A 27,495-nucleotide genomic window follows, 5' to 3' on the forward strand; every position below is an offset into this window, starting at 1 on the left:
TGAATGTCCGCACAAGTAATCGCTTTTAACTACTCGCAGGATAATCATTTTGTATGGAGCATAATAGTTTGCAGCTTTCAGCCGGCAGCAGGCACAGCATCCCCGATCCTTTCCGATGTGCTTGCACCTCTGCGATGACCTCGCTCGTGCGTCTTGCCACTGCTCATAGGATGGGCTTCTCATAGAGTGCTGGATGACAACGTGCTTGTGGGTGGCGTTGTCCTCCTCGATTTTGGGAATTCACTTCTTGAGAAGCCGATCCTGTGAGTAGTTCCAGGCGGATAAACAGGAGTGACGTCATAGCGGAGGTGCGAGCGCATCTCAAGGAGCTGAGCAGCAGGCTGAAAGCTGCAAAGTGTTCTGCTCCATTGACAATTATTATGTTGCGTGCAAGTTGAAAGCTGTTACTTGCAATGGCATTCAATTCCTTTTCCAATACCACTCTTGGAGAATCAATTTTGGTCTCTATCTATCCGCTCTCCTATCTCATACATGTACACACATACACACCCCTTTCTACATCATACAGCACACTCGCCCCTCTTTCTTACTTACACCACACACAAAGCCAGGAACCGCCCACTGCGCAGTCTGTGTTTCCCCTGGGGGCCACGGCACCCGTGGCAGGTCACTGCACACCAAGGTTTTTTGGCTCCCCGGTTGAGAAACACTGAACTAGCCATGGTTACTGGCAAACCACATAAGGTGTAGCACTTGAGGACCCCCAAAGCTTCTAAGAAAAAATATAAGTAATGTACTTTCCACTGACATTCAGTAAAGAACTAGTTTTCATAATTGCCCTATGAACCTACAGACCTCTTCCTCTTAGTTAGATTATGTTATGAAACATTGTTTTTTGTATTTGAACTTCTCTAAAGCTTTAGTATTATCTCTTGCTATGTGACCAGTTACAGTATGTGTGCAAATTCTATATGTAATCAATTTCCATGTTGTAAACATCAGGAGAGGAACCGGGAGGAATAGTTAAGAAAAAACCCGCTGCAAAAGGTACTTTGCATCCTTTGTGGCTTTCATGATTTTCAGACCAATGCATGGTTTTCTTTAAGTGATGTGGCTGGTTTATTTCAAAACTGACTTAGTTGTGTTTCTTTTAAGACTAAATCTATTCAATTATGTATGTTATTTGTATTGGAAACCGATACTCATTAAATGTTTACACAATACAGACATTTGAATGAATCTGTAGTAATTGAACGTGCTAATAAGCCTTAATGGCGATGGCAAAGACTCAGTAGTTTGTCATAATATACACACAGCATTCAACCAAATCAAAGATGCTGTCAGTGATGGCTTGATTTATCTTCAGCTAACATTAAATGCTTTTATTGTTATAAAATATACCCTTTTTATTTTGCCTTACCATAAAAAAAGTAATCTCTTACAGCAGTGAATCTGAACTACAGTCCTCAAGACTCCCCTACCCCTGCCACCCCTTCCCCCAACAGGTCAGGTTTTAAGGATATGCCTGCTTCAGTACAGGTGGCTCAATCAGTGGCTATGCTGAAGCAGAGATCCTTAAAACCTTACCTGTTAGGGGCTTTTGAGGATTGGAGTTGGGAATCACTGTTTTGGGAGATATAAACACCTTTAACATTAAGGGAAATCGAAAAGTCATGTCCATATTCGGAGATTAATCCCAGATTATTTGCTAACTGGAACAGAAATATATAATGCCAATTTTTTGGCACATTTGCGGGGATTTACTAACCTCCCGTAGGGGCTATTGGAGCATGATCCTGCATTATCTGGCATTGACTTATATTAAAGTCAATGCCAAATTGAGCTCCAATAGCTCTTTCTGGAGCTTTGTTGATCTTCCCAATTGTGTGGAGTGTGTATTTTTGTTTGTGTACATTGTACTTTATTCTATAAGGTGCAATAGCGCCGGAACAGAGAGAGACGATTGACTTCAATGTGATGGAGTTGTGCTATTACACTTAATAAAATAGGGTCATGGAGCTTAAAGCATGAGGAGTTCTATAACATTAGTTGGTTTTGGATTTTGTGCCAATTTGGCTAATTGCATTCTCGTGCTGCATTGCATTGCTCTTGAATTGTGTTTCCTACACTGTACAATGTATATGTGTGGTATGATCAAGAGCTTTGAATGAAATATTTCACTGAACCAGATAGTTTCAGAGATAACCTGTGTACTATTCTTTAACCTGGTACCTACTTATGGTGGAAACCTGAAAGGTTGTCTATCAGACATTGTCACAGGGGTTAGCGCTGGCAAATTCACCATAACACATGGAACATTACTAAAACATTGAATGGCTTGTGGTATGTTATGGTATGTGCTCAGAGTTCTAACTCCATTTTTTACAAACGTCAACCCCATGTGGAGAATGTATATTTACACTAAGTGGGTCTATATATTTTATAAATAGATATACATGTAAAACAATATAAAGTAACTGTATATTCTGAGATGCATATATGTTACTTTGTACTGTACTTGGAAGCGTTAGGAAACGAGTGAATTCATGATTACTGCGTGTAGCACGTGGGGCCACCAAAGTTTATTAGAGAAAATATAATTGTGATTCCATCCAGTAACTTTCAGACATCTTGCACTGCACACATTATTTCAGGCAGTACTGATATCCTCCACACATTACATGTATACTTAAATTGTGAACCAAACATTGCTAAAAAAAAAAAAAAAAAAAAAGCACCTCCTGATTATTTTTAGAGTTACATGACCCATTGTATGAAAAGGGCAGGTCTGGCTTCACATACGTCCAAGGCTGCAATTGCCCATATGCCAGAGTTACAGGCCAAAATGCTGAGCATTTAATTATGAAATGGCTAATATTGAAAGGCAAAGTGGTACTATCTCTGCAGGCTGAAGGGAGATATGGTCTGTCCCTTAAATAACAAAAAACACCTTTTGAGCCACAGATGTCAGACGTTATTGATCCCGACATGCATTGCATTAACGCTGACGTGTTATTTAACAGAAGTTAATTAACAGCTATTGAAAACCATGATTAAGGAGTTGACAGTCTAGGCGTTCACTGCGACCAAGTCACTGCCCGCGTTTAGCTGCCATAGGGACTTCTCGCCGCCAAGGTAAGCCCATAACCTTAACCCTTAGTTTAAAAACCTTACCCTAAAACCCCTTACCCTAAAACCCCCTTATCCTAAAGCTACTTACCCACCATGGGGCTGACATGTCCAGCAGCGAGAAGGTGGCGGCGAAGTTTCCCTCGACGGCTAAATAGCAGCGGCTAAAGGTTTGCGGCAAAACGTCCACTCGTCCCATTCTGAGGAGATGACGTGTAATTTAACGTGTTCTTTCATGTGTTAACGGGATAATGTCTGCTATGTAGATATCTATATAGATTTCTCATGATCTCACTGGGACAAATGAACATTTTAGGGCCACCTGGTTTAATATGAATTGACCGTGATCCTCCACATGGGGTGTATGTCTGTAATGCTGTGTTTTCTCCCCTCTCCCCCCCCCCCATTTGTCGAGTGTCTGTTAATACTCCTTTTCTGTTTTAACATTTTAAAATACAAGTTAAAGAGGGACTTAAAGAGCAACTTAAAAAGGTGAAAGAGAGATTTCTATTGAGGATAAGGGCACCGAAAGCCCAAGAGGCAAAGAAACCCATAAAAGCAGCCGAGGACAAGGCCAAAAAGCCCGGGGAGGTGGAGAAACCCAAGAAAGATCCTGGCAAAGAGAAGAAAGACAAAGAAAAGCGAGAACCGAGACTAAAGAGAGAAGAAAAACCTAAAGAAAACGTAAGGAGGTCCACAAGCGGGAAAACACGGGAAAGAGACCGAGGGAAAAAGGTTGAGAAAAAAGTTGATAAAAAGGCAGCCAAGGTATCCAGGAATGATGACAAAAGGAAATGAGTTGGGGGTCACTGCGGTGTAAGGCAGGACTCCCCGCGGCTGCTCACACAAACCCCAACGATGTTCGCGAGGGAGTAAAAAATAGTTTTGCTGATGCTGCTTTTATGGCAAGAAAACCATTTGCACTGACTGCTTAAGTATAGTAGTTCTTTGAATCTGTGATAATAATGCAAAACGGTCTACTTTAGACATATGTACATAATGTACTGTACGTGGCTATAAATGTTGTAAATTGGTTTGTGTCCTATTTTAAATGCAATCCCTTAATTCTTCTAGGTTTGAAAGTTTTCTGTTTTTGCATCTAGCAATATGTTATTTTGCAGCGCAAATTGAAGTTTGTCCTTTTTTAGCCCCTGCGCTGCAGTAGGTGCTGTGCTGTATACTGTGCTATACAAGGCCTTCAGTTATCAATAACCAGATCTCATAGTGATGCTTTCTTGGGTAAGCACTTGCACACACAGGCTTACAGATGAAATAAACTGAATTAATTAAACTTTGCCTTTTTTTCTTTCTTTGTATGCAAAGAGTAAGACTATTATTATTATTATTTTTTTGAGTAGATTGGGGTCCCTCTGTGCTTAGATATACATATTCATATATCTATCTTTGTATAATCCAATCAAGGTGGTGTTAATAAAGATGATTACTGGGACATATTTGGGAAACCTGGTATTTTGTGTGTGTATGGGTGTATATCGATATATATATGCAATAAAGAATATCACTTGTGAGCACAGTCACATGTCTTAGACAGGTCTGCAACCCTGCCTTTCAACCATCACCTACAGAGATCATACAGTGCTTCCACCGCAGCAAGGGATTCTGGGAAATGACCTGCAAATGTGCACACAATGTGTCACCTTTTGCCTGGAAAATCCATTCACATGGAGCCCATATACTGTAAGCAAATGCAACACTGTTCACACAGCTTTTAAGCACAGCATGGGACTAGCAAAGCAAGTCAATCCACTCACAGACATGTTTCAACCTTAATGATATCTATATCTATATATAGCTCAATCACACGCACACACACAATACCAACAATACCAACTTTCTACAATGGGTAGGCATATACACAAAAAGCAAGACATGGATTATCACATGTGCATTGAACAAATCTTTCCCTGTCTCCTATTGCTCTACATAGCTTCTCCCTGTCTCTCACTCACACAAATGATCCTGGAGTCTGAAAATCGAAGCAAACCTGCTTGATGCGCACTCTGCACACATCTTTCAAATCTAATCTTTTGCTTTGATGGAAACTGAGGTTGTAATTTAGTGCAAATGCTCTCAAATGAACATTAAAGGGTTGGCCCTTTCTGCTTACAGATTTTGGTTAAGAAACTCAAACCCTGTGTCCGAGCGCAGTCTTTATATAAACTAATCTTGTTTGTTCAACACTGGTGGCCTGGGATAGAACATCATGGTGGATTGCAAGGTGACTAAAACGGAAGGACATCTAGTGGCTGTTATTTAAAAACAACGGAGCCACCAACATTAATATTCATTGGTTTCATATAGAAGATGTATACACTTCAACACTGTATCTTTTCCTTGAGTTAAGTCTCTTTTAGAAGGTCACAAAAATATTACAATTTGCTCATCCTGATCACAGGGTGAAATATTCAGGTGCTTTTCTAATTCGGGGAATTATTGTAGTTGGGCATTTCTCAAAGTCCTTACGAGAGTTTATTTTTGCCATTTGTGATGGGGCTACGTAACTGCTGGGATGGAGGCCACTCTGTTTAGCTTTAACATCTTGCGATTTTCACACACAAGCCTCTTGCGATTTTCACACACAAGCCTCTTGCTTCATACTGTGTACAGTATGAGTAAAATGTTTTGCAGAACTCCAGTAAATGACGAACAAGAAAAATATACCCTTTGCAGGCCAAATACATCCTGTGACTCCTATTAGGGCAATTTTATTTACTAAAAAAAAAGAAAAATATCTATATTTACATGCTGTTTAAACATTTTAGATACTATCAATAAAAATACCCCGTAAAACTTTTTCTTTTCTTTTTTTAAATTTCAAAACAAAGTTAATGCACCAGCTAGGATATAAAGACATTCTCAGTTCTTAAAGAAGCATGAATGCTTATTAATATTATTAATATTGCATTTTTGGAAGATCTTTTTTTTTTTTTTTAAAGCCAGGAATACGGGTTAACTTAAAAATATATATATATATATATACTGTATATATATATATATTTTTTTTTTTTTTTAAATTCATTTTTTATTACAAGTTTGAAGCAGGGGGTCTCCGGAGCTGAACCGCGTTAATTTCAGCTCCGGGGCTTCCTGTGTCCAGAAAGACTTACCTCAGGTCGGGGGTGCCATTATGTCTGCGGAGTTTAAAGGTCCAGGTCACGCGGGCAAATAGAAAGCCGCACCGGGTGACGTCACGGCTTCCTATTGGCCCGGGTGACGCGCTACTTTTAAACGCTGCTATTAGATTAGATTAAGAATCACTGTTTCTCTTCTTGCATGGATACCGGCACCACTATAGAGGTTAGTATCTATGCAAGCAGGGGGTCCCCAGAGCTGAAATTAATGGGGTTGAGCTCCGGAGACCCCCTGCTCTAAAAAATATATATTTATTTTTATTACAGGTTTAAAGTTAACCCGCATTGCTGCTATAATTACCATTATAAAGATGTCAAAGAATGTTTTGGCAAATCATATGTATATAGTAATCTAGAATATATTTCATTTTGGCACAAGGTAATTGTTTATGTTGCAGAATGTTCATTTTTGTTTTGATCAAGTCCTTTTATTAATGCTGATATGGTGCACAACGTTTCGGGGAGAACCCTTTGTCAGGTAAAACATACAAGTCAGACAATTGTTCACCGTGTGTGCATTAATAAATGTTGTATCAAAAGTCCAATAGACGTGTAAAAAATGTTTTGACTGTTGCTGGACCCGGTCTCATATTGAAGCTTAGAGAGTTTTGCCTGGACTTTCTGCTCCCATGTTTGAGCACCTACAGTATAATAGCATTCAGCCACCATTTGTCAACAGTTCTGAGTGCACCTGACATCTTTGGATCTTTAGATGTGTATTTACACAACATGACTCTGTAGGCTCTACTGCAGGACAGATCGCACCCTTGCAGCCCCCGCAGAGGCAGAGCAGTCAGTCACCGCTCTGCTCTCAGATCACACACCACAATGCAGTGCCAAGGGCTACTCCATGCGATGTGGAGCACAATCTCAGAGAGTAGAGCGATGACTGACATGGGGGAGGAGGGAATGCACGTATAGTCTATTTTGTGCAAAAATTGGCCCCATGCGTACAAATACACCTACGCATACGTTACTGCAACCTCTCGACTGATCATAAATTGAGCAGGGTTTTGGTGACATGAGCAAACCAGGGGAAACTTTGGCAGATATCTGCCAAAATTGTGTAGTTGCTTCATTTTGACTGATCTGGCTCCTCACTTATTGTCCATGCTGTAACAAACTCTATAAATGGAAAATGCAGGACTGAAAGAGAGAGCTGTTTCGGCACAACCGTTAGAAGACTCTGAAGAGGCAGACTATCCAGCATCCTTTGAACCAGGTAATCATCCCAAACAAACCGTTAAAGCACCACGTGCCATATTAAGGTATTACTCCATGCAACACCCGGTGCCAGAAGAAACCTTATGGCCTATTCACATGAATTAGCCATTAGGTGTCTTGTGACGACATGCATTTTATTTTCTTTCTTTTGCATGGAGCCGAAGGGTTTATAGCACTACAAAGGTATTCTTTCCTGACACAAAATCATTACATTTGTGATGTTTAAAAGCACCAGTCTCACTTCTGGTACTCGCTGCAGTTTTTTTTTTTTTCCCCCTCTCACCATCTGATAAACCTAAGGTCGCGTCCATGGTGAGCGCAACTGGGCGCGTGGCGCAATGAAAATGCCGTGCCTCTATAAGTCAGGGCATAGAGTGCGCGATGAGAAGCGCCAGCGATTGCGATTCATGAGGAGTCAAATGTTGTTTTGGACGCGCGATGGCCAGGTCACGTGAGTGGTTCACCCAATGAGGGCGAACCAGCTCTGTGACATCATGGCCATGCCCCCGACACACCTCCCGGTTGCATCTACCCCATGGCCACAAATCGCTGCAGCTACAGGCGCGCGTTACGCCACGAGCACGGTCGCGCGCGGCTCGCCATGGATGCGGCCTAAGAGTAAAGACTGTACATAGATGGCAACCTGATGAGAGAGCATACAAAACCTTGTCAATAGATTTGTTAATCAGTTTGTTGCATGTTTTATCCATAGGTGTACATGTCACTTACCCTAGTTGTGAAGCAGTTCTCAAAAATCAATTTTTGTGCTATTTTGTGGAGTGCCTGTCCTTACCCCTCCCGCCCCTTCTTTTTTATTTTTTTTTTAATTTTATTTTTTGATAGAGACTGCACTTGAGTCTTTCACCTATAAAAAGGGACTGGAGTTGGGCACCCCTGACATATAATATGCATATTTATTTTTATATGCCAATATATAAAAGCCCCACTGAGGAAGCTGTGGGAAGGACCTGAAGGAGCCCTTTTTATCTTCCATTTACATGAATTGGATAACTTTTATTAGGAAGAAATTGGCGCAGTGCTAAATATTTCAGCTAATAATTATGGAAACTCCATGATAGATGGGAAGAAGTTGCCATTAACCATGAAAGATGCTTTATAAAAATTCTTTCAACCCCGGCCATAGCCTACTATACATGTCGTAATCCGTGCATCATACATGTTGGCTGCAAGCAAGGACTTCAGTGTAATAAGTACTCAATACGAGGGAATCGCATACAGATGTTATTTCACGAATACCTAGGAGGGTTCTACTTGTGAGTACATAAGGGAACCTGTCATTAAAATATTTAACGTGGGAAAGGTTCAGTAACACAGGCCTTTGATGCATTTCTTTACCCAATCACGCTGTCTTTCAGTTTACTTTAATACATTTACTTTGACCCCTTTCCTACCCTTTTTTTTTAACCTTACACAAATCATCCCTGAAGGATAAATGAACCTGCAGTACAAGATCTGCAGGGCTCATCTTATTATACTATATTAGTGAAAGCACTGTATGTTTGCCTGCATGCATGCCTGCCTGCTGGATGTCCGGTGTCCCTAGCGGCAATCTCATTGGTCCCTTGGCCCGCCCGCCCCCGCACACCTCTCATTGGCCTCACACACTCACACCACCCCCTTGGCCCGCCCCCCACACCTCTCATTGGCCTGAGGCGGAGTGACGGGCCAAATGTCCAAAAAAATAAATAAAACACACACACACACACACACACACACACCTCTCTCTCCCCTCTCCAAATCACCTTTTCCCCCTCCCCAGCGGCATCACCTCTTCCCCCTCCCCAGCGGCATCACCTCTTCCCCCTCCCCAGCGGCATCACCTCTTCCCCCTCCCCAGCGGCATCACCTCTTCCCCCTCCCCAGCGGCATCACCTCTTCCCCCTCCCCAGCGGCATCACCTCTCCCCGCTCCAAATCACCTCTCCCCGCTCCAAATCACCTCTCCCCGCTCCAAATCACCTCTCCCCCCTCCCCGCTCCAAATCACCTCGCTTCCCGCAGCTGCCACGCGGCGCGTAAGATGGCGGACCCCCTTCCTCCCTCGCGGCGCCGAGTCAGACGGTGGCGGCGCCCGGAAGTACAGGTAGGTGTCGCTCCCCACCTCCGGCGCCAAACGGAACTGAGAAAGGGCGCATCAACTGAGGTGTGTGTGTGTGTGTGTGTGTGTGTGTGTGTGTGTGTGTGTGTCACTGTCCACTGCCCCCCCCTCCTATCCACTGCCCCCCCCTCCTGTCCACTGCCCCCCCCTCCTGTCCACTGCCCCCCCCTCCTGTCCACTGCCCCCCCCTCCTGTCCACTGCGTCCCCCCTCCTGTCCACTGCGTCCCCCCTCCTGTCCACTGCCCCCCCCCTCCTGTCCACTGCCCCCCCCCTCCTGTCCACTGCCCCCCCCTCCTGTCCACTGCCCCCCCCCTCCTGTCCACTGCCCCCCCCTCCTGTCCACTGCCCCCCCTCCTGTCCACTGCCCCCCCTCCTGTCCACTGCCCCCCCCTCCTGTCCACTGCCCCCCCCCTCCTGTCCACTGCCCCCTCCCTCCTGTCCACTGCCCCCCCCCTCCTGTCCACTGCCCCCCCCTCCTGTCCACTGCCCCCCCCCTCCTGTCCACTGCCCCCCCCCTCCTGTCCACTGCCCCCCCCCTCCTGTCCACTGCCCCCCCCCCCCCTCCTGTCCACTGCCCCCCCCTCCTGTCCACTGCCCCCCCCTCCTGTCCACTGCCCCCTCCCTCCTGTCCACTGCCCCCCCCTCCTGTCCACTGCCCCCCCCCTCCTGTCCACTGCCCCCCCCCTCCTGTCCACTGCCCCCCCCCTCCTGTCCACTGCAGGAAATGCAGGGGGAGGAATCCATGCCTTTGAGGCGCCCCCCCCTCCCTTTGACGCCCCCCCCCCCTCCCTTTGACGCCCCCCCCCTCCCTTTGACGCCTCCCCCCCTCCCTTTGACGCCCCCCCCTCCCTTTGACGCCCCCCCCCTCCCTTTGACGCCCCCCCCCCTCCCTTTGACGCCCCCCCCCCTCCCTTTGACGCCCCCCCCCCTCCCTTTGACGCCCCCCCCTCCCTTTGACGCCCCCCCTCCCTTTGACGCCCCCCCCCTCCCTTTGACGCCCCCCCCCTCCCTTTGACGCCCCCTCCCCTCCCTTTGACGCCCCCCCCTCCCTTTGACGCCCCCCCCTCCCTTTGACGCCCCCCCCTCCCTTTGACGCCCCCCCCCTCCCTTTGACGCCCCCCCCCCTCCCTTTGACGCCCCCCCCTCCCTTTGACGCCCCCCCCTCCCTTTGACGCCCCCCCCTCCCTTTGACGCCCCCCCCCCTCCCTTTGACGCCCCCCCCCCTCCCTTTGACGCCCCCCCCCTCCCTTTGACGCCCCCCCCCCCCTCCCTTTGACGCCCCCCCCTCCCTTTGACGCCCCCCCCTGCCTTTGACGCCCCCCCTGCCTTTGACGCCCCGCGCGCACACACTGACTGACTGCCGCACGCACGCACACACTGACTGACGCGCACACAAAGCCTGACTGACGCACGCACACACTGACTGAGGCACACACTGACTGTGTGTGCGTCAGTCAGTCTGTGTGTGTTTGTGTTTCTGCCTCAGACTCACTGACGCGCGAGCAAACACACAGTGACTGACGCACACACGCTACATGAAGCTGTAAAGGAGGGAGGGAGGGGGGGGACTGGATTGATGTGAATGGGGGACAAACAGAGAGAGGGGGGAGGAGAGAGAGGAACGGGAACATTACATCCCGGGCAACGCCGGGTCTTTCAGCTAGTAATATTATATAGCTAAAAGGTTATATGGGGTTGGCTAAAGTAACTAGAAGGATTTGACAGTAGATCATATTACACATGACCAGCTTTCTGTAATTCCATAGCCACTGCAATGCTGCAAGTCTAACTGACAGCCAGTGAAACTTAAGTACACTTGGCTTGAAACACATTTCATAAATTGATTTGCCATTTAGGCAGAAGAGTAGGTCAGTTACTTGTTGCTTCGGGCTTGAGCAAGTACATATAAAAGGTAGAGTTGAAGCATGAGAAAAATTAAGCTTGGTGCATCTTGCTCAGATGTTCCGTTTTTGATTAAATTGTAATTTACATCAATGTGAAACCCAAGCAGTGTGTAAGATACGTCACATTATTAAAACAAACAAGCAGGATAAAATGTAAAGTTAATTTTTGATACATACTTAGGTTTTGGGGAGAGCTTTTATAAATGTGCATATGTGCAGGTCTGAGTTTTAATTCCCTGCTCCCCACCCACCACCCACCACCCACTCCCCCATTTACAGTATCGTATTGTGAAGTTGCATTGTCAGTGTATCGGCGCCACATGCGGCACTCTACAGCTGTGATGCTGAGCCATCTACTTCAGTTTCATATTTGGTAGAGAAAATAAGTGACCTACATTGTCGATCATTTTAAAATATTAAATGGTAACTGATGTCAGTTGCCCAGCAGCAATGGGTGTCTTACGTTGTCACTGTCTTACTAGTCGTAATGCTGGAATGATCTACTGTATACACTTTTGTATATTTTTGACAATGGTAGACCTGTTTCTCTTAACGTTTTTTAAAAATATTACATTCTACAATAATTTATTTATAATAAAACCCACCTACTAATTCCATTAGACAGCCTTGAAGTGCACAGGCAAAGGGCAGTATGGCAGCAGGTTTTACTGGAGTAACGTCTGGCTTCTTGTGTAATAACCAGGAAGGAACACGGTCAACTACACCAGTAAATGCAATGAGAACCAGGGCCCAAAATAGCGGTTAAGCTCAGGAACACCGCCACTTTGAGGTGGGTTGCCATAAACCAGTTCGACACAATCACAAAATAGTGACCCACATAGCCTGTCACTTATTCTCTCTACTTGACATCCTGCTCACCTACTTCATTGTGATCTTAATGAGAAGTTGTTGGTTTTCAGATTTTGCAGAACTATTTAATGTGTGTGTTGGTGTGTGTATATATTATGTGTGTGTATGTATGTAGGTATATATGTATGTATATATATATATATATATATATAACCATACGATACCGATTGAAGAACGAGATTAGGAGACAGCACTCTGGTAAGTTAGATCACAAGTTTTTGTATTGAAAAAGACACCATTCTGATATTATGTGTCATTTGACTATTATTTTGCTTATACATTTCTGGCTTTAGCTTTGGTTCCCACAATTATTACAGGTTGCATGTCTGTTTTTCCATACTTTTTGAGGTGTGAGAGAGTGATTTTATTATGTTTGTATGTTATGTGATGTGTTTAATAAATTTGTTATACTTGTTTACACCAGAGTGCTTTACGTGGGATACTTTGTTTCTATTTTTGTTTTCATATATGCTTTATCCCCAGCACCGTCAGTATCCTATTGTTATTATTTCTTTATACTGTATGCGATTCTACTGACTTTGGTTTCTTTATATTTAGTTATATGTTGCAGGCGTGCTTCTGTGTTGTGTGTGTGTGTATATATATATATATATATATATATATATGTATGTATATATATGTATGTGTGTGTATATATATATATATATATATATATATATATATATATATATATATATATATATATATATATATATAACAAAAGAAAAACAGGCGCACTCCTAGTGTATTAAAGTATAAAACGATTTTATGGGACTATAACGTATAAAAAGCGCGCTCACAAACAGAGTATAAAATAAACCATGTATGAGATATACTCGATCGCCAGATGACTGCAAGGGTCTACGCCAAACGCTCCTATGGTGCCCTCTCTGCTGCCACTGGTAGCTCAGCCGGATGTGTGGATTCTCCAGGAACCAAATGATGTCACAATTCATCGTCCCATACAGAGATATCCTCCGGTATCAGTACCTTCAACAGGCACTATTTGCTGCATAAAACAATCCAGGGAGACTCGGCATAGTAGTAGAAACAGCTGCTATGCTCGCAACTTTAGGGAACGCCCTACTTCGAAGTCATCAGTGACGAAACGCGTAGGGCGTTCCCTAAAGTTGCGAGCATAGCAGCTGTTTCTACTACTCACAAGCAGAGAGTGTATTTTTATGCCGATTGAGGACTGCTCTTGGGCTTCCGAGTCTCCCTCATAGTTCATAGTTTGTAATCTTTCATAGACATGAATACTGGGTGAATTGGAGATATATGAAAAAAAAACTTATTGACCAAGTTTACTTTTTGTGCCTAATTTTTTTTTTTTTCCTTTAGATAACCTGGATGACATAGACGAACCAATCCAAAGCAGTATCCATGAATCACTGCACTCTCAACATGGTATGAGTTTGCAGTTTTTACCTTGCACAGAAGCTTTAGGTCTTGTATCTTTAAGCCAGGCCTAGAAAGCTTTAAACCCATTTACAGAGCAATCTGAATGAGGGGGGGAGGGGGTTTGGGCAGGCCAATGTGTGGAGATTGATTTTAAGTATAGTGCCTCCGCTATATTAAGTTGTTTTTTTGTAAAACTGTAGAAGATAAAGGGGAGCCAGAAGAAGATGATCAAGAGGCAGAAGAAGACCTGACAGATTTAGAAGATGAAGAGCAAGAAGCTATAGAAGAGCCAAAGACAGAGCCAGGATTAGCAATGGAAGATGAACCAGAAGAAGAGGAGGAGGAGGAGGAAGAGCCAGCAGCGGTAGAAGAACAAGAGGAAGAAGAAGAGCCAGAACCATTAGCGGCAGAAGAGCCAGAGCCTGCAGCTGTAGAAGAAACAGAGGCAGAATCGGTAGCCGTAGATGAATTCGAGGCAGAGGAAGAGCCAACAGAAGAAGAGCCACAACCTGCAGATTTAGAAGAGCCTGAAGCTTTAGATGAAGAGGAGCCAGCAGAAGTAGAAAGACCGCAATATAATTTCGAAGAGCAGAACTATAACACAGCGGTACCTGAAAATGAGGAAGCTTATGAAAACCTTGCAGAAACTCGGATAACAGAACAAGAAGAACACAACATACAAGAACCTTTGGGAGATGAACATGTGTCCAATCATAAAGGTACAGAACTGTTGAATAAATGTTTGTTAGTTGAAGCAGCCTTATCTGAGCTAGGAGATCATATGAAGCTGAACCATGGCACTCTGAGAGTTTTAATGCTTTAACGTTGTTCTGCACTATAGGAATGTTACAGGGTGAATACATACACACACATACGCTCTATTTCATATATATATATATTATATATATCTCACTCTTGAAAATTAAACAACTTTAATAATATTAGCGGAACGAAGGCTGATCACAAGCAAATTAAAGGAATGATGCTATGTACGTGCATGTGCCTGCTAACCGGCTCCCCACTTAGAAAATGTTCCCCCCCAGTTTGCGCACCCCTTCTCTAGAACAGGGGTGTGCAGACTGGGGGGGGAGGCGTGGTGCTTACAGTGGCCCCACGCTCTTCCCCACAACATTTAAATGAAATGACGGGGGAGCACGCAATGCTTCTGTAAGTCCCTTACCTTTTCTCCACCGTGGCTTCTGGCAACGTGGCATCAAATGATGCCGCGGGGCCACACGACGTGATGTCAGAAAATGTCTGGGAAAAGGTATGGGGGAAGGGGGAGAGCAAGAAGGGGGTCGCAGACAAAGTGTATGCACGTTGACCACCAACAATCTTTATATTGAGTTGATTGGAAAGCAGCAGTTTCACCAGAGAAGACTGACAGTATACCGTTGATTCATAGTGTAGGTGCATGATATCTGAAAACAACTTTATATTCAGACTCACTAGTGTGCTCTTCAGAACTAAATTGATACAGTGCTGACTTATTTGCTATAAATATACAGATTATTTTCTCTGCACTGTCACTGGAAGCATACTGTTTATTGAGCCAATAGTGCCCAGGTGACTAGTTATACTGGGATACAGCCAGTAGTCACTAACACGATAGGTTCTGCCATCTATGCCTATTGCTGTTTAATTAGCCACATATATTCCTCCCACTTGTAATTAGACATTTAGATTTGTCTTTTTAAATTGTGTGTTTATTCTCCTCATTATTAGTGTAATATATATTATTTTAAAATTCTGTCTAATAAAGGTTATATTTTTAGTATTCTAACCATCATTAGAGAGCATTTTGATTATAAAGTAGGTGCTTCTTTCTGGCTTTTCATTTACTCTAAGGCACGGTATTACATTCTGAAGCACATTGTTTCACCTGGGATCAGGGCTGTAGAAGGTTGCCCGCGACATTAAGCAGCAGTATGCGCTGATCACAATTTTGTTTGCATATTTCTTTTATATTTACTGTAACTGATCTCCTCGTGCCCTTTCAGGGGATGTTTTTTGTTGCTTGTTAATCCCATTCTTTGTCCAGGAGACATGAGCAGGATGTTCCTCTCCCCCAGAGCCCAGTGCAGTCGGAAGGTTACCACCGTAACCTCAGGCTATAGATGAAGAAAAACTGATTTTGAACCCTAGACATGATTTTTTTTTTTTTAAGCCAGCGTGACCTGCTCAGGGGCTAGATACATACAGTACTAGGATTATAGGAGTTTGCTATGTAGGCTCTGGGAGAGATTGCTGCTTTCAGAAGTGGCAGAGTAGGTGGCCCAACCTCAATAAAAAAAAGCAGATGACTAGTAAGGGCTTGGACCAATGTCTCGTGATGACTAAGTACGCATTTGTGATTTCTGTAAATTATTACATCAATTAAAAAATGATGCAGTAGAGTGCCATAAAGTAAATAATCTGCATAGATCTAGTAATTCAGTTAGTACCACAAGATGTCAGTATACTGTGTGGTTTTTTTCCCCCCACTATAACCTCTGCTACCAAAATGTTTAAATGTGAACAAATAATCACTTCCACGACACATTGGTGGGTGTTCTAATACAGGGGTGTCCAACTTCAATCCTCAAGGGCCACCAACAGGTTGGGTTTTCAGGATATCCCAGCTTCAGCACAGGTGGCTCAATCTGTGGCTCAGTCATTCTGATTGAGCCAGCTCTGCTGAAGCAGGGATATCCTGAAAACGTGACCTGTTGGTGGCCCTTGATGACTGGAGTTGGCCACCCCTGTTCTAATACTTTGTTTCCATGTAATTCTAATAATGAAATGAAAGCAATATTCATGTATTTGATTATACTAACTATGTCTTTCTCTTTTACGGCATCTTCCACATCACTTTTGTCTAACTTCTGATCAAAAGCTGATGAGGACTATTTTCACTCGGAAGAATATGAAGAGGAGGAGCCCCAGCCAGCAGACGTTTTAGGTAAGGATGCTTTGTTACAGGAGTATGTTTGCTCTATCTATTATACGTGACAGAATAAAATATCAGATACAGCTGCAGCGGACGTTATTCAAACAAATTACGCGTTGTCTACATCCCGATGTCATGACGTGGGATGTCTTCCAACCTTACCGCCTTAAAACACGAGTGCAGAAAATGACATTTTATAGTTTTGTTTTTTAAACACCTTAAATTGACACAGTAGCACAGTACTGTACACATTGCAATTCATTCATTTCATTGCACCTAAAGAAACAGAATCCATGAAAATCAAACAAAGCAATCGCGATAAGCGCGGGTGCCTGGGGCGATTGGCCGCGTTCATGCTGCGTGGAGTACAGCAGAGCACACGAAATCGGCGCCGTGATTTGTTTGAATAACGGCCGCTGCAGCTGTACATGGGGTTGGACAGGCTGGGTATGCTAGTGCAGCCTCACATCACGTCTGTTTCTTACCTGCCATCCTGGTCACACAATTCATTGTGGAATCGTCCAGTAGGAGTCGTTGGATGTTTTTTGAGGACTACATTTACAGCGCTAATCAAGATATGACATTTTAGCAGCCAGATTTAAGTGCATGTTGCATGTCTGAGTGCGTTCATTTTTTTGCAACTACAAGATGCATTTATACTGCTTTACTGAAAAGGGCAGTCCAACTTAAAAATATGTGGTAGTTCATATTCTTTAGCACCAAGAAATATAGATTTGTATATCATTTTAAGCATGTTCTGGCACACAGTACAAAGACTCACTTCAATGAAAAGATTCAAGAATTACTGCTATGTTCAGCCCCTCTGGTAATATAGGGTTTAAATGCTAACAATGCAGAGACATTAATTTTTCTCATGGTGTTGATTCTCTTATCACTATCAAACATTTTCAACTGACTGTATTAGCATTAAATGTATGGCTGATCACATAAGCACTAAAGAGTTTTGTTTGACTGGATAATGTTGAAGATTCCAAGAATTGCATTATAAATTGAAGCAAATATACAAACCGTGGAGCATTTTTCTTAATTTATACATACAGTGTAGTGCTCTGTATATAACATGATGCAATAAATATGAATGGAGGATGCCTTCTTGGCATCCTCTGCCTTTTTGTCTTCTTGCTGAACGGTGTCCGGCCCAGCGACAGTCCAGCCTCCGGAGAATGAGGGCCATTGCTTTTCGGTGTATTCCATATTTGTGGGTTGTGGGCTTACTTGCAATGCTGGCCTCATTGGCATGTCGGCAAGTTCCTCTCCTACTTTAGCTGTATATATTGTTTAGGAAGATGTATAGACTTGTGCTGGTAGGTTTAACCCTACTATGAAAGCTTGAACACCCGTTTCCACCTTCCCGCCACTTTGAGGCAGTGAGCTACGGATTTGAGGGAAGTTTTGAGATGTGTGTGTGTGTATATATTATATATCCATATATATATATATATATATATATATATATATATATATATATATATATATATATATATATATATATATCCATATCCTCCGTAGCAGAACTCAAGGCTCAGTGCCCCCTCCCCCCCTCTGATTTGCCAAGATATTAAATATTTCACTTTTACCTGTACCAGACAAAAACAGAGATGGCCACAGGGTCATCCAATCGGAAGCTGCAGTTTCGCCAGAGTGAGGCTGACCCGAGGGGAGACGTGGATGCACCTGTACAATATTCTCCTTAGAAGTCATTTTAAATATCCACTCAATGTAAACCAAAGTAATAGCTCTGTGCAGGAGTTAATTTGACATATTCTCAAAAAAACTGAAGTGTGGCCTGTGGAGTTAAAACACAAAAATGTAATCACTGGTAGAAAGCCAAACCAGGGCAGTTAAAAGCTACAATATGCACTATACAAAAGCAAATAATGGTGCACCATGAAAGGGTTGTTAATAATCTGCTCTTGAAGCAAATGTATATAGAAGTCCCCCTTTTTATAACATGTTGTTCTTTTCTTGGGTAAAATAGTTTATTGTACCTTCATCCTTATTGATACTCCCTTTTGGTTACTCTTCATATAATCCTTATCAGCAGAATCGCCTACCAGGGTATAGGGCAGTGGGACAGTCCCAATCTTCTTGGTCTCAGTGGCTGCAGCTCTGATGTAAACCTCATATAATCAACATCTGTATTCCATGAAGAAAATACACATGTGCATGGGCTTATAGCCTTATTAATTCAGAGAGCGGGGACTTACATACTGTTGATGTGACAGCAAAATGGGTAAATGATAACCACATGAAAAAAAAAACAGTACTGCTACTATCTAAAAATGTTCTAAACTCGACAAAGTAGGTAGGGTTGCCAGGTGTCCATGTCCTGCATTTGGACACAATCCAGTAAAAAAAGTTAGATGTAATACTGGACATGTATGTGACCGGTATTACCTTTCTGGACATAGTGACCTGACCGGCTTGCGGGCCCAGGGCATTGCCCCGAGCAGGGCTGTTGCTAGGGGGCTGGGCAGCTTCCTCCATCATGATTGGCTACTGCTGGGTAATGCAGCCAATCAGGAGGAAGTATCTGGATCCTGTGGGTGGGGCCAAGGAGAAGAGGAAACCGCATAGTGCAGAGAGGTGTGTGTGCGTGGCACGTCGTACCTTTCCACATGGTGTCCAGTATTTTTGGAGAAGCCACCTGGTAACCCTAAAAGTAGGTGCTACTGGATGAAGAGCGGATCAAAAGGGAGAACAGTGCAACCTCACACAGGATAAAAAGAATATGGGGGAAGTACGTTTAATAATAGATAAAACGGAAGATGTGGTAAGATACCCACTCACATAGAGCGCCCAGACCATAGGCACTGATTTGTATTTAAGGCAGCTTGCGTGTCCTGATCTGTGTGACAGTATTACTGTTTGATTTCAATAAGGGACCTGGAGGCCTTGCGCGCTCCCCCGGCATTTAATTTAAATGTTGTGAGGAAGAGTGCAGTGCCTCTGTAAGCGCCACACACCCTTTTCACACTCCTGCTATAAACCACCAAATATTTGTGCGATAGAGGAAGCCAAAATACTTTTGCAAATAGAGAAGGCATCAAAACTAGGTCATGTTTTCATTATTGGTGATTTTAGATATCTAGACATAGACTGGGGCAATGAGATTAGCATTACAATGAAAGGAAACAGGTTTTTGGGGGTGCTTAAAGAATACTACATGACCCAAATTATTGAGGAACCAACCAGGAGGGGGGCAATACTGGATTTGGTAATATTAAACAATGTTAAGTAAAATATTGAAGCCCGGGAACATTTGGGTAACGGTGATGATAACATGGTCTCATTTTAAATAAATAATCAGAAACCATATTACTTGGGTTCAACAAAGACTTTAAACTTTAGAAAGGCAGATTTTAATAAACTGAGGACTAATCTACAAGGAATAAATTGGGATGATGTTTTTTCAGGGAAAAATGTGGAAGATACAGTAAATGGGCAGTCTTAAAAAACATTGTTAGAAAAGCACACTTATCAGTGTACAGGCATACCCCGTATTAACGTACGCAATGGGTCCAGAGCATGTATGTAAAGTGAAAATATACTTAAAGTGAAGCACTACCTTTTTTTCCATTTATCGATGCATGTACTGTACTGCAATCATCATATACGTGCATAACTGATGTAAATAACGCATTTGTAACAGACTCTATAGTCTCTCCGATTGCGCACAGCTTCAGTACAGGTAGGGAGCTGGTATTGCTGTTCAGGACGTGCTGACAGGCGCATGCGTGAGCTGCCGTTTGCCTATTGGGCGATTATGTCTTTACTCGTGAGTGTCCTTAAACCGGGATATGCCTGTATACCCTTGGGTAATAAGTATAAAAGAAACAAGTCTAAACCAATATGGCTAAATAAACAGGTAGGGGAAGAAACGGAAAAGAAGAGGCAGGCGTTTTGATTCTTAAAGTGAAAAGGGACAGAGGCATCATATCAGAATTATAAGGAATGTAACAAAAATGGCAAAAGGGCAATCAAATTAGCAAAAATGGATAAGGAAAAAAGGATTGCAATAGAAAGTAAGATCAACCCTAAAAAGTTCTTTAAGTACCTTAATAACCAAAAAATTAGAAAAGAAAATATAGGACCCTTTCAGTGTGAAATGGTCAAGCAAATTATTGCAGAGGTATTAAACAAATTATTTGTCTCTGTATTTACCAGGGAAGAATCAATTGCAATAGTAGTGCAGCAGCAGGAAGCCACAACCTCTATAGTAACGAACAATTGGTTAACTGAGGAAGAAGTTCATAGGTGGCTTGATAACATTAAAGTAAATAAGGCACATGGCCCCGATGGCATACAGCCAAGAGTTCTAAGGGGTTACGTTCAGTAATAGGCAAACTATTACATTTAATATTTAAGGACTCCCATTTCCACAGACTCAGTAACACAAGATTGGTAAAGCAGACGTGGTGTCTATATTTAAAAAGGGAGCTAGATTACAACCGTGGAATTACAGACCTGTAAGCCTGACATCAATAGTGGGGAAGCTACTTGAAGGTTAGATACGGGATAATATTCAGGAATACCTAATGGAAAACAAAATTATTAGTAATAGTCAGCATAGATTTATGAAAGATAGATCATGCCAAACTAACCTTATTAGTTTCTTTGAGGAGGTAAGTAGGAATTTAGATCAGGGTAATGCAGTTTATGTGGTCTACTTAGATTTTGCAAAGGCTTTTAATACTGTTTGACACAAGCTTAGTGTTCAAAATAAAGCAGGGAGGATCTGGTAACCGCGGTCACAGCACTCCACACAACCAACGCTTGGAAAATTCAAAAAACTTTATTAAGCTCCACAGTGAGCATACATAGCACCACTCTGACGCGTTTCGTCTATAGAAAGACTTTTTCAAAAGTCTTTCTATAGACGAAACGCGTCAGAGTGGTGCTATGTATGCTCACTGTGGATAAAGTTTTTTGAATTTTCCAAGCGTTGGTTGTGTGGAGTGCTGTGACCGCGGTTACCAGATCCTCCCTCTTACACGTCATATCCGGATAGGAGCACGAGGAACAGAGATGGCCACCGGAGCGTTCTTGTAGCTACAGTGCAGAACGGGTGTCGTGAGTACACAAGTATATATGCAGTCATGTTTTAGGCAGTTGTGAGGCTACTTGGCACCGCACTGTGATTTACTGTGGGGTCTTTTCTTTGAAGAGGCTCCGCTGTATCTCTATGGATTGACCAGCCCACTGCCTGCATCACCACTGCTTTCCTCACTAATGATTGTATAGCTTACTTATCAGTGGTGTCAGCTCCAAGATTTATGGGACTAATGCAGACTCAATAGTGCTGCGGTTCAGGAGACTCGGTACTCAACGGGTTAATACCCAAGTGTCTTTTTTTCAAAATAAAGCAAATTGAACTCAGTAAAAATATTTACACCTGGATTGAAAAATGGTTGAAGGATAGATAAGACAGTTGTAATAAATAGAACCTTTTCAGGTTGGGCTAAAGTTGTGAGTGGGGTACCTCAGGGATTGGTACTCGAACCCCTGGTTTATAACTTGTTTACTAATGACCTTGAGATTGGTATAGAGAGCAAAGTCTCCATCTTTGCTAATGACACTAAACTGTGTAAGGTAGTAGAATCAGAGCAGGGTGTAATTTCTCTCCAGAAGGACTTGGAGAGACTAGAAATGTGGGCAGGTAAATGGCAGATGAGGATTAATACAGGTAAATGTAAGGTTATGCATTTGGGAAACACAAATAGGCGACTTACAAATTAAATGGGGATAAATTGAGGGAATCCTTGATGGAGAAGGATTTAGGAGTGCTTGTAGACAGCAGGCTTAGCAATAGTGCCCAATGTCATGCAGTAGCTGCAAAGGCAAAAATGATCTTATCTTGCATTAAACGGGCGATGGAAGGGAAGTAAACATTATTATGCCCCTTTATAAAGCATTAGCAAGACCACACCTTGAATATGGAGTACAATTTTGGGCACCATTCCATAGAAAACACATTATGGAACTAGAGAGAGTGCACTAAAGAGCCACCAAATCAATTAAGGGGATGGATTATCTGATTTATGAGGAGAGGCTAGCTAAATTATATTTGTTTACATCAGCGTTTCCCAAATGGTGGGTCGCAACCCGGCACCGGGCCACGGCACCAAAATTGCCGGGTCGCAGCGAGGCTGGCCGCGCGTTGTCTCCCGTCCCCCGGCACCAAAATTGCCGGGTCGCAGCGAGGCTGGCCGCGCGTTGTCTCCCGTCCCCCGGCACCAAAATTGCCGGGTCGCAGCGAGGCTGGCCGCGCGGTGTCTCCCCCCCCACCCCCCCTCTCAAGTTAAAAAAATGGCGGCGATTCCCCCCGCGGTCCCGCGCGCATGCGCAGGGCCCGCTCCCTTCCTCCCCCCCGCTCCCAACGTGGGACGGAGGAGAAGTACCAGCTCCTACTGCGGCCTGCTTCCCCCCGCGGCCAGCTTCCCGAGCTCACCTCCCATGGCACCCCCTCCGAGCCCATCTCCGGTGCCCCCAAGCCCACCTCCCGTCCTGGGCAGCAGGGGATATCAGGGGCAGCAGGGGATATCGGGGGCAGCAGGGGAAAGCGTCCGGCGGCAAGGTATGTCACCCCACCCAGTCACTGTCACCCAGTGACACACTGCCGCCCCCTCTGTGTACACACACACCAGCTCAACACACACAACACAGCACCTCTACACACACAGCAGCTCTACAAGCACACCACACACACACACACTGGAGCTCTAGACACAACACAGCACCTCCTCTACACTCACAACACAGCACCTCTACACACACACACAACACAGCAGCTCTACACACACACACAACACAGCAGCTCTACACACACAAACTCTGCTGCTACACACACATGCTACACCCATAAAGACTGCTGCTGACACACACACACTGGAGCTCTATACACACACACACACACACACAGTAGCTCTACACACACAAACTCTGCTGCTACACACACGCTACACCCATAAACACTGCTACTGACCCACCCACACACACACTGGAGCTCTATACACACACACACAGTAGCTCTATACACACACACACACACCCGCTCTATACAGACACACACACACACACATCAGCTCTACACACACACACAAACTGCAGCCACTTACTAAACTTTGCACTCTCCCCCCCCCAAGTCTATACACAACACAGCACTGCACCTCTATACACAAAACAGCACCTCTACACACACACACACACAAACACAACACTGCACCTCTATACACACACACACACACACACACACACCACACCTCTATACACAACACAGCACCTCTACACACACACACAAACTGCTGCTACACACACATGCTACACCCATAAACACTGCTGCTGACACACACACACACTGGAGCTCTATACACACACACACACATTGCACATTTAAACAGATATACAACACCACAGCACACACACTGCTACTGACACACTCACACACAAACTGCAGCCACAAACAAACTGCAGACAGCCACTTACTTCTTTGCAAACTCCCCCCCCTCAATTCAACTGAATCTGCTCAGAAAATCTGTCAGCTCGGGAGGGGGTGGCGTCAAACCGTGGCTGATACTTTTTGACCAATCCCCTGTCCTGTCTCAGAGCTGTTACTTCATTGTAACCAATCCCCTGCCCTGTCTCAGCTGTTCTGAAAGCTGATTGGCTGGAAATAAACAGATTGAAAACTGCACTTTGCAAGCTGCTAAAATTCCGGGCATTACTGATTGGTTAAAATTCCGGGCATTATCCAATCAGAGAGCAGGGTTTTAAATAATGCCCTGAATTTTACTGCTTTAGCCTATAATATACATTAAACTTTGATAGTTCCGATCAGGGCACTGTTGCACACCAGCTGCAGGGAGCAGGAGTGGCTCAGTGAGTAAAGACACTGACTGACCCTGAGAGTTTGAAGCAGGGGAGCCTGGTTCAATTCCCGATGTTGGCTCCTTGTGACCTTGGGCAAGTCACTTTATCTCCCTGTGCCTCAGGCACCAAAAACATAGATTGTAAGCTCTACGGGGCAGGGACCTGTGCCTGCAAAATGTCTCTGTAAAGCGCTGCGTACAATTAGCAGCGCTATACAAGAACATACTATTATTATTATTATTATTATTATAACTAATTTCTTATCATATAGTATTTTTAAAATATGTATCAAAACTAATGACAATGATGTCACATAATACATTGCAGAGTGCTGCACTAATGTCCAAGATTAATCACGACTATAAATGTCTTCCGGAACAATATGCATTTTCTTTTTCTCTTTACTGCCCAAGCATTCTGTAAATGACATCACTGCAATAGTCCGTTATGTGTGTTGTCAGCGCTATTCATGCAGACATTGCAAGAACGTTTGCCAAACTGCAGTTCATTTTGTGAAAGTGTCAAACTGAGATTTTCCTCTTTTGGTTAAATATTCTGTCAGAATAAAAGCAGAAGGTACTGTAGTAGTTACATTAAAATAAGTTAAGTTGTGCTATTAAACAGATTGAACGTTTGAATGATGCAGTGTTTGATACAGCCTCTCAATTAGCAGAATTCTTAAGTCTTTTTAGCCATTAACCGTAAAATGGCTTATTTGTTTTTTCTTACAGGAACAGAAGCTGAATTTTTGGATGGCATTGAACAAAACTTATACGGTTAGCCACTTGCTTTGCTTTCATGAACACCTTTACAACAGATAAACTTTCGGTTTAACTCGTCACAAAAGCCCCCTAAAATTATTAAAATTATATTCTTCCGCCGGTAGTGATATCTTTTAATGGGCCCCCATGTACATTCTGCATGTGATTGAAAGACCTTACAAGTCTTCTCATGTGTACATTGGGAAAGGTTACACTGTCTAAAACAACTTGTGTCAATTTCTGATATGGGTCATTTTCTTTTCTCCCAATTGAATGGGGAATGTTCATATGATGTAACTATAAAACACTATATTATGTTACCTATGGTTACGCTAGGCATTAATAGATTCTTTGTTGCTTTTAATAAGGTTTAAGTTGAGCCTAATGTATTTTTATTTTCCAATACAGATGCTGAACAGGAGGAGGGTAAGTGCTGCTAGTTGTTCATTTTTCCTTCCCTGACTCTCGCTTCAGCAGATTTCTCTGCGTTTTTATTTGTTTTGTCCTATCTTATGTTAAAGCAGCAATCCCCAAAAGAACACAAAAAGGTACTAACACTTTTGGTTCATGTTCTGATCTTACTTGTTCACTGTTTCAAAAATGTTCCATTGTGCGGAGTTTTCAGCGGTTACCACGGCAACTTATGTGGTTTGGTCTGTGTGGCCATTTTAATTTCACTAGGAGACAAATCTATGGGCGTTTGTATCAACGCACAGAAAAAGTTCTTGTGATACCCTGCTCCAATTGCGATACAAAATGTTGTTTTTTATATATACTGTATATATATATATATATATATCTATATATATATCTATATATATATATATCAACATTTTGTATAACAACATATATACTGTGTATATATATATATATATATATATATATATATATATATATATATATATATATATATATATATATATATATATATATATAAACATTACCATTCTCTCGTCCGGTAAAGAAAGACTGCACTCGGTTCAGTAATCATGAAAAACTGTATTGGGCATTTGAATAAAAAAGATAAGTCACCCAATCCGACGTTTCGGTCCTGGAATAGGATCTTTCCAGGACTGAAACGTCGGATTGGGTGACTTATCTTTTTTATTCAGATGCCCAATACAGTTTTTCATGATTACTGAACCGAGTGCAGTCTTTCTTTACCGGACGAGAGAATGGTAATGTTGTTTTTCTATTATTTGAGACTAGCACCTGTCTATATGAACCAGTACATTGAGTGCAAGCTGTGATGTTTGTTTTTATATATATATATATATATATATATATATATCTATCATACATACACACCAAACTTGTCACTTTTTGCACTGATTTTTAAGCAAGAACGTTAACATCTCAGATGGTGGATTTCTTGATGCAGATGGCAGCGAGAAAGTGACAATAGAGGCACACAATGTGATACATCTCATTATAATCAATATGCCATGTAACGTCTCCCTAACTCTGTGACACGCACAAACTGGAGCAAAGTCATTGATAAAACTGGAGCAAAGAGGGCAACACAAAAATTAACATATTTGCACAAATTTCACTCCAAAGCTGACTTGGTACCTAGGCGTCCAGAAATGTGAATAGGGCCGAATTGCTCAATACAGCAGCAGAATTACTTCACAATGGTAAAAAGAAAGGAAACATTGGTATTTATTTTTTATTGGGAGGAGCAGGACTTGCTGCTTTACTTTCTGTGGGATTGTCAGCACTGCGCAGTGTAAATGTGCACAACCACTTCAAGAGCTTCCATGAAAGTGTTCAGAACAAAGCAATACGAGCATGACTCCACTTCCAACTTACCCGAACGTCCGCCGATTTAAAGCAAGGGTGACCAACTCCAGTCCTCAAAGGCCACCAACAGGTCAGGTTTTCAGGATATCCCTGCTTCAGCACAGGGGGCTCAGTTGTGTTCTGAGCCATTGATTGAACCACCTGTGCTGAAGCAGGGAAATCTATAAAACCTGATGTGGGGGTGGAGGGGGGGGGGGGCGGACTGGAGTTGGGCACTCCTGTGTTAAAGTCTGAGGGAGTGTTGAAATGTGTAGACATACTTTTACTATTCTTTTTCAGCATAGGAAAAATTAAAGTTTGCCCCTACACCTACTGTAAAACAACATTCAATCCACTGCACACACTCGTTACTC

At 43.1% G+C, this 27,495-nt stretch overlaps 1 protein-coding gene across 8 annotated transcripts in view; it reads left to right on the forward strand.

The window, feature by feature from the left end:
* ASPH (aspartate beta-hydroxylase) overlaps nucleotides 1-27,495 on the forward strand; it is a 232,228-nt gene that overhangs the window by 72,023 nt on the left and 132,710 nt on the right. For 5 of the 8 annotated variants that reach the window (XM_075584041.1, XM_075584044.1, XM_075584046.1 and 2 more), the window contains 6 exons: nucleotides 7,387-7,464; nucleotides 13,700-13,765; nucleotides 13,960-14,478; nucleotides 16,635-16,700; nucleotides 25,310-25,354; nucleotides 25,748-25,765. In XM_075584041.1, the coding sequence (XP_075440156.1) occupies nucleotides 7,387-7,464; nucleotides 13,700-13,765; nucleotides 13,960-14,478; nucleotides 16,635-16,700; nucleotides 25,310-25,354; nucleotides 25,748-25,765 (792 nt within the window). The remainder of the gene's footprint in view (nucleotides 1-7,386; nucleotides 7,465-13,699; nucleotides 13,766-13,959; nucleotides 14,479-16,634; nucleotides 16,701-25,309; nucleotides 25,355-25,747; nucleotides 25,766-27,495) is intronic. The other 3 variants (XM_075584047.1, XM_075584043.1, XM_075584049.1) reach the window with 3 other exon arrangements.

The sequence above is a fragment of the Ascaphus truei genome, chromosome 2 (assembly GCF_040206685.1).
Source record: "Ascaphus truei isolate aAscTru1 chromosome 2, aAscTru1.hap1, whole genome shotgun sequence".
NCBI lineage: Eukaryota > Metazoa > Chordata > Amphibia > Anura > Ascaphidae > Ascaphus > Ascaphus truei.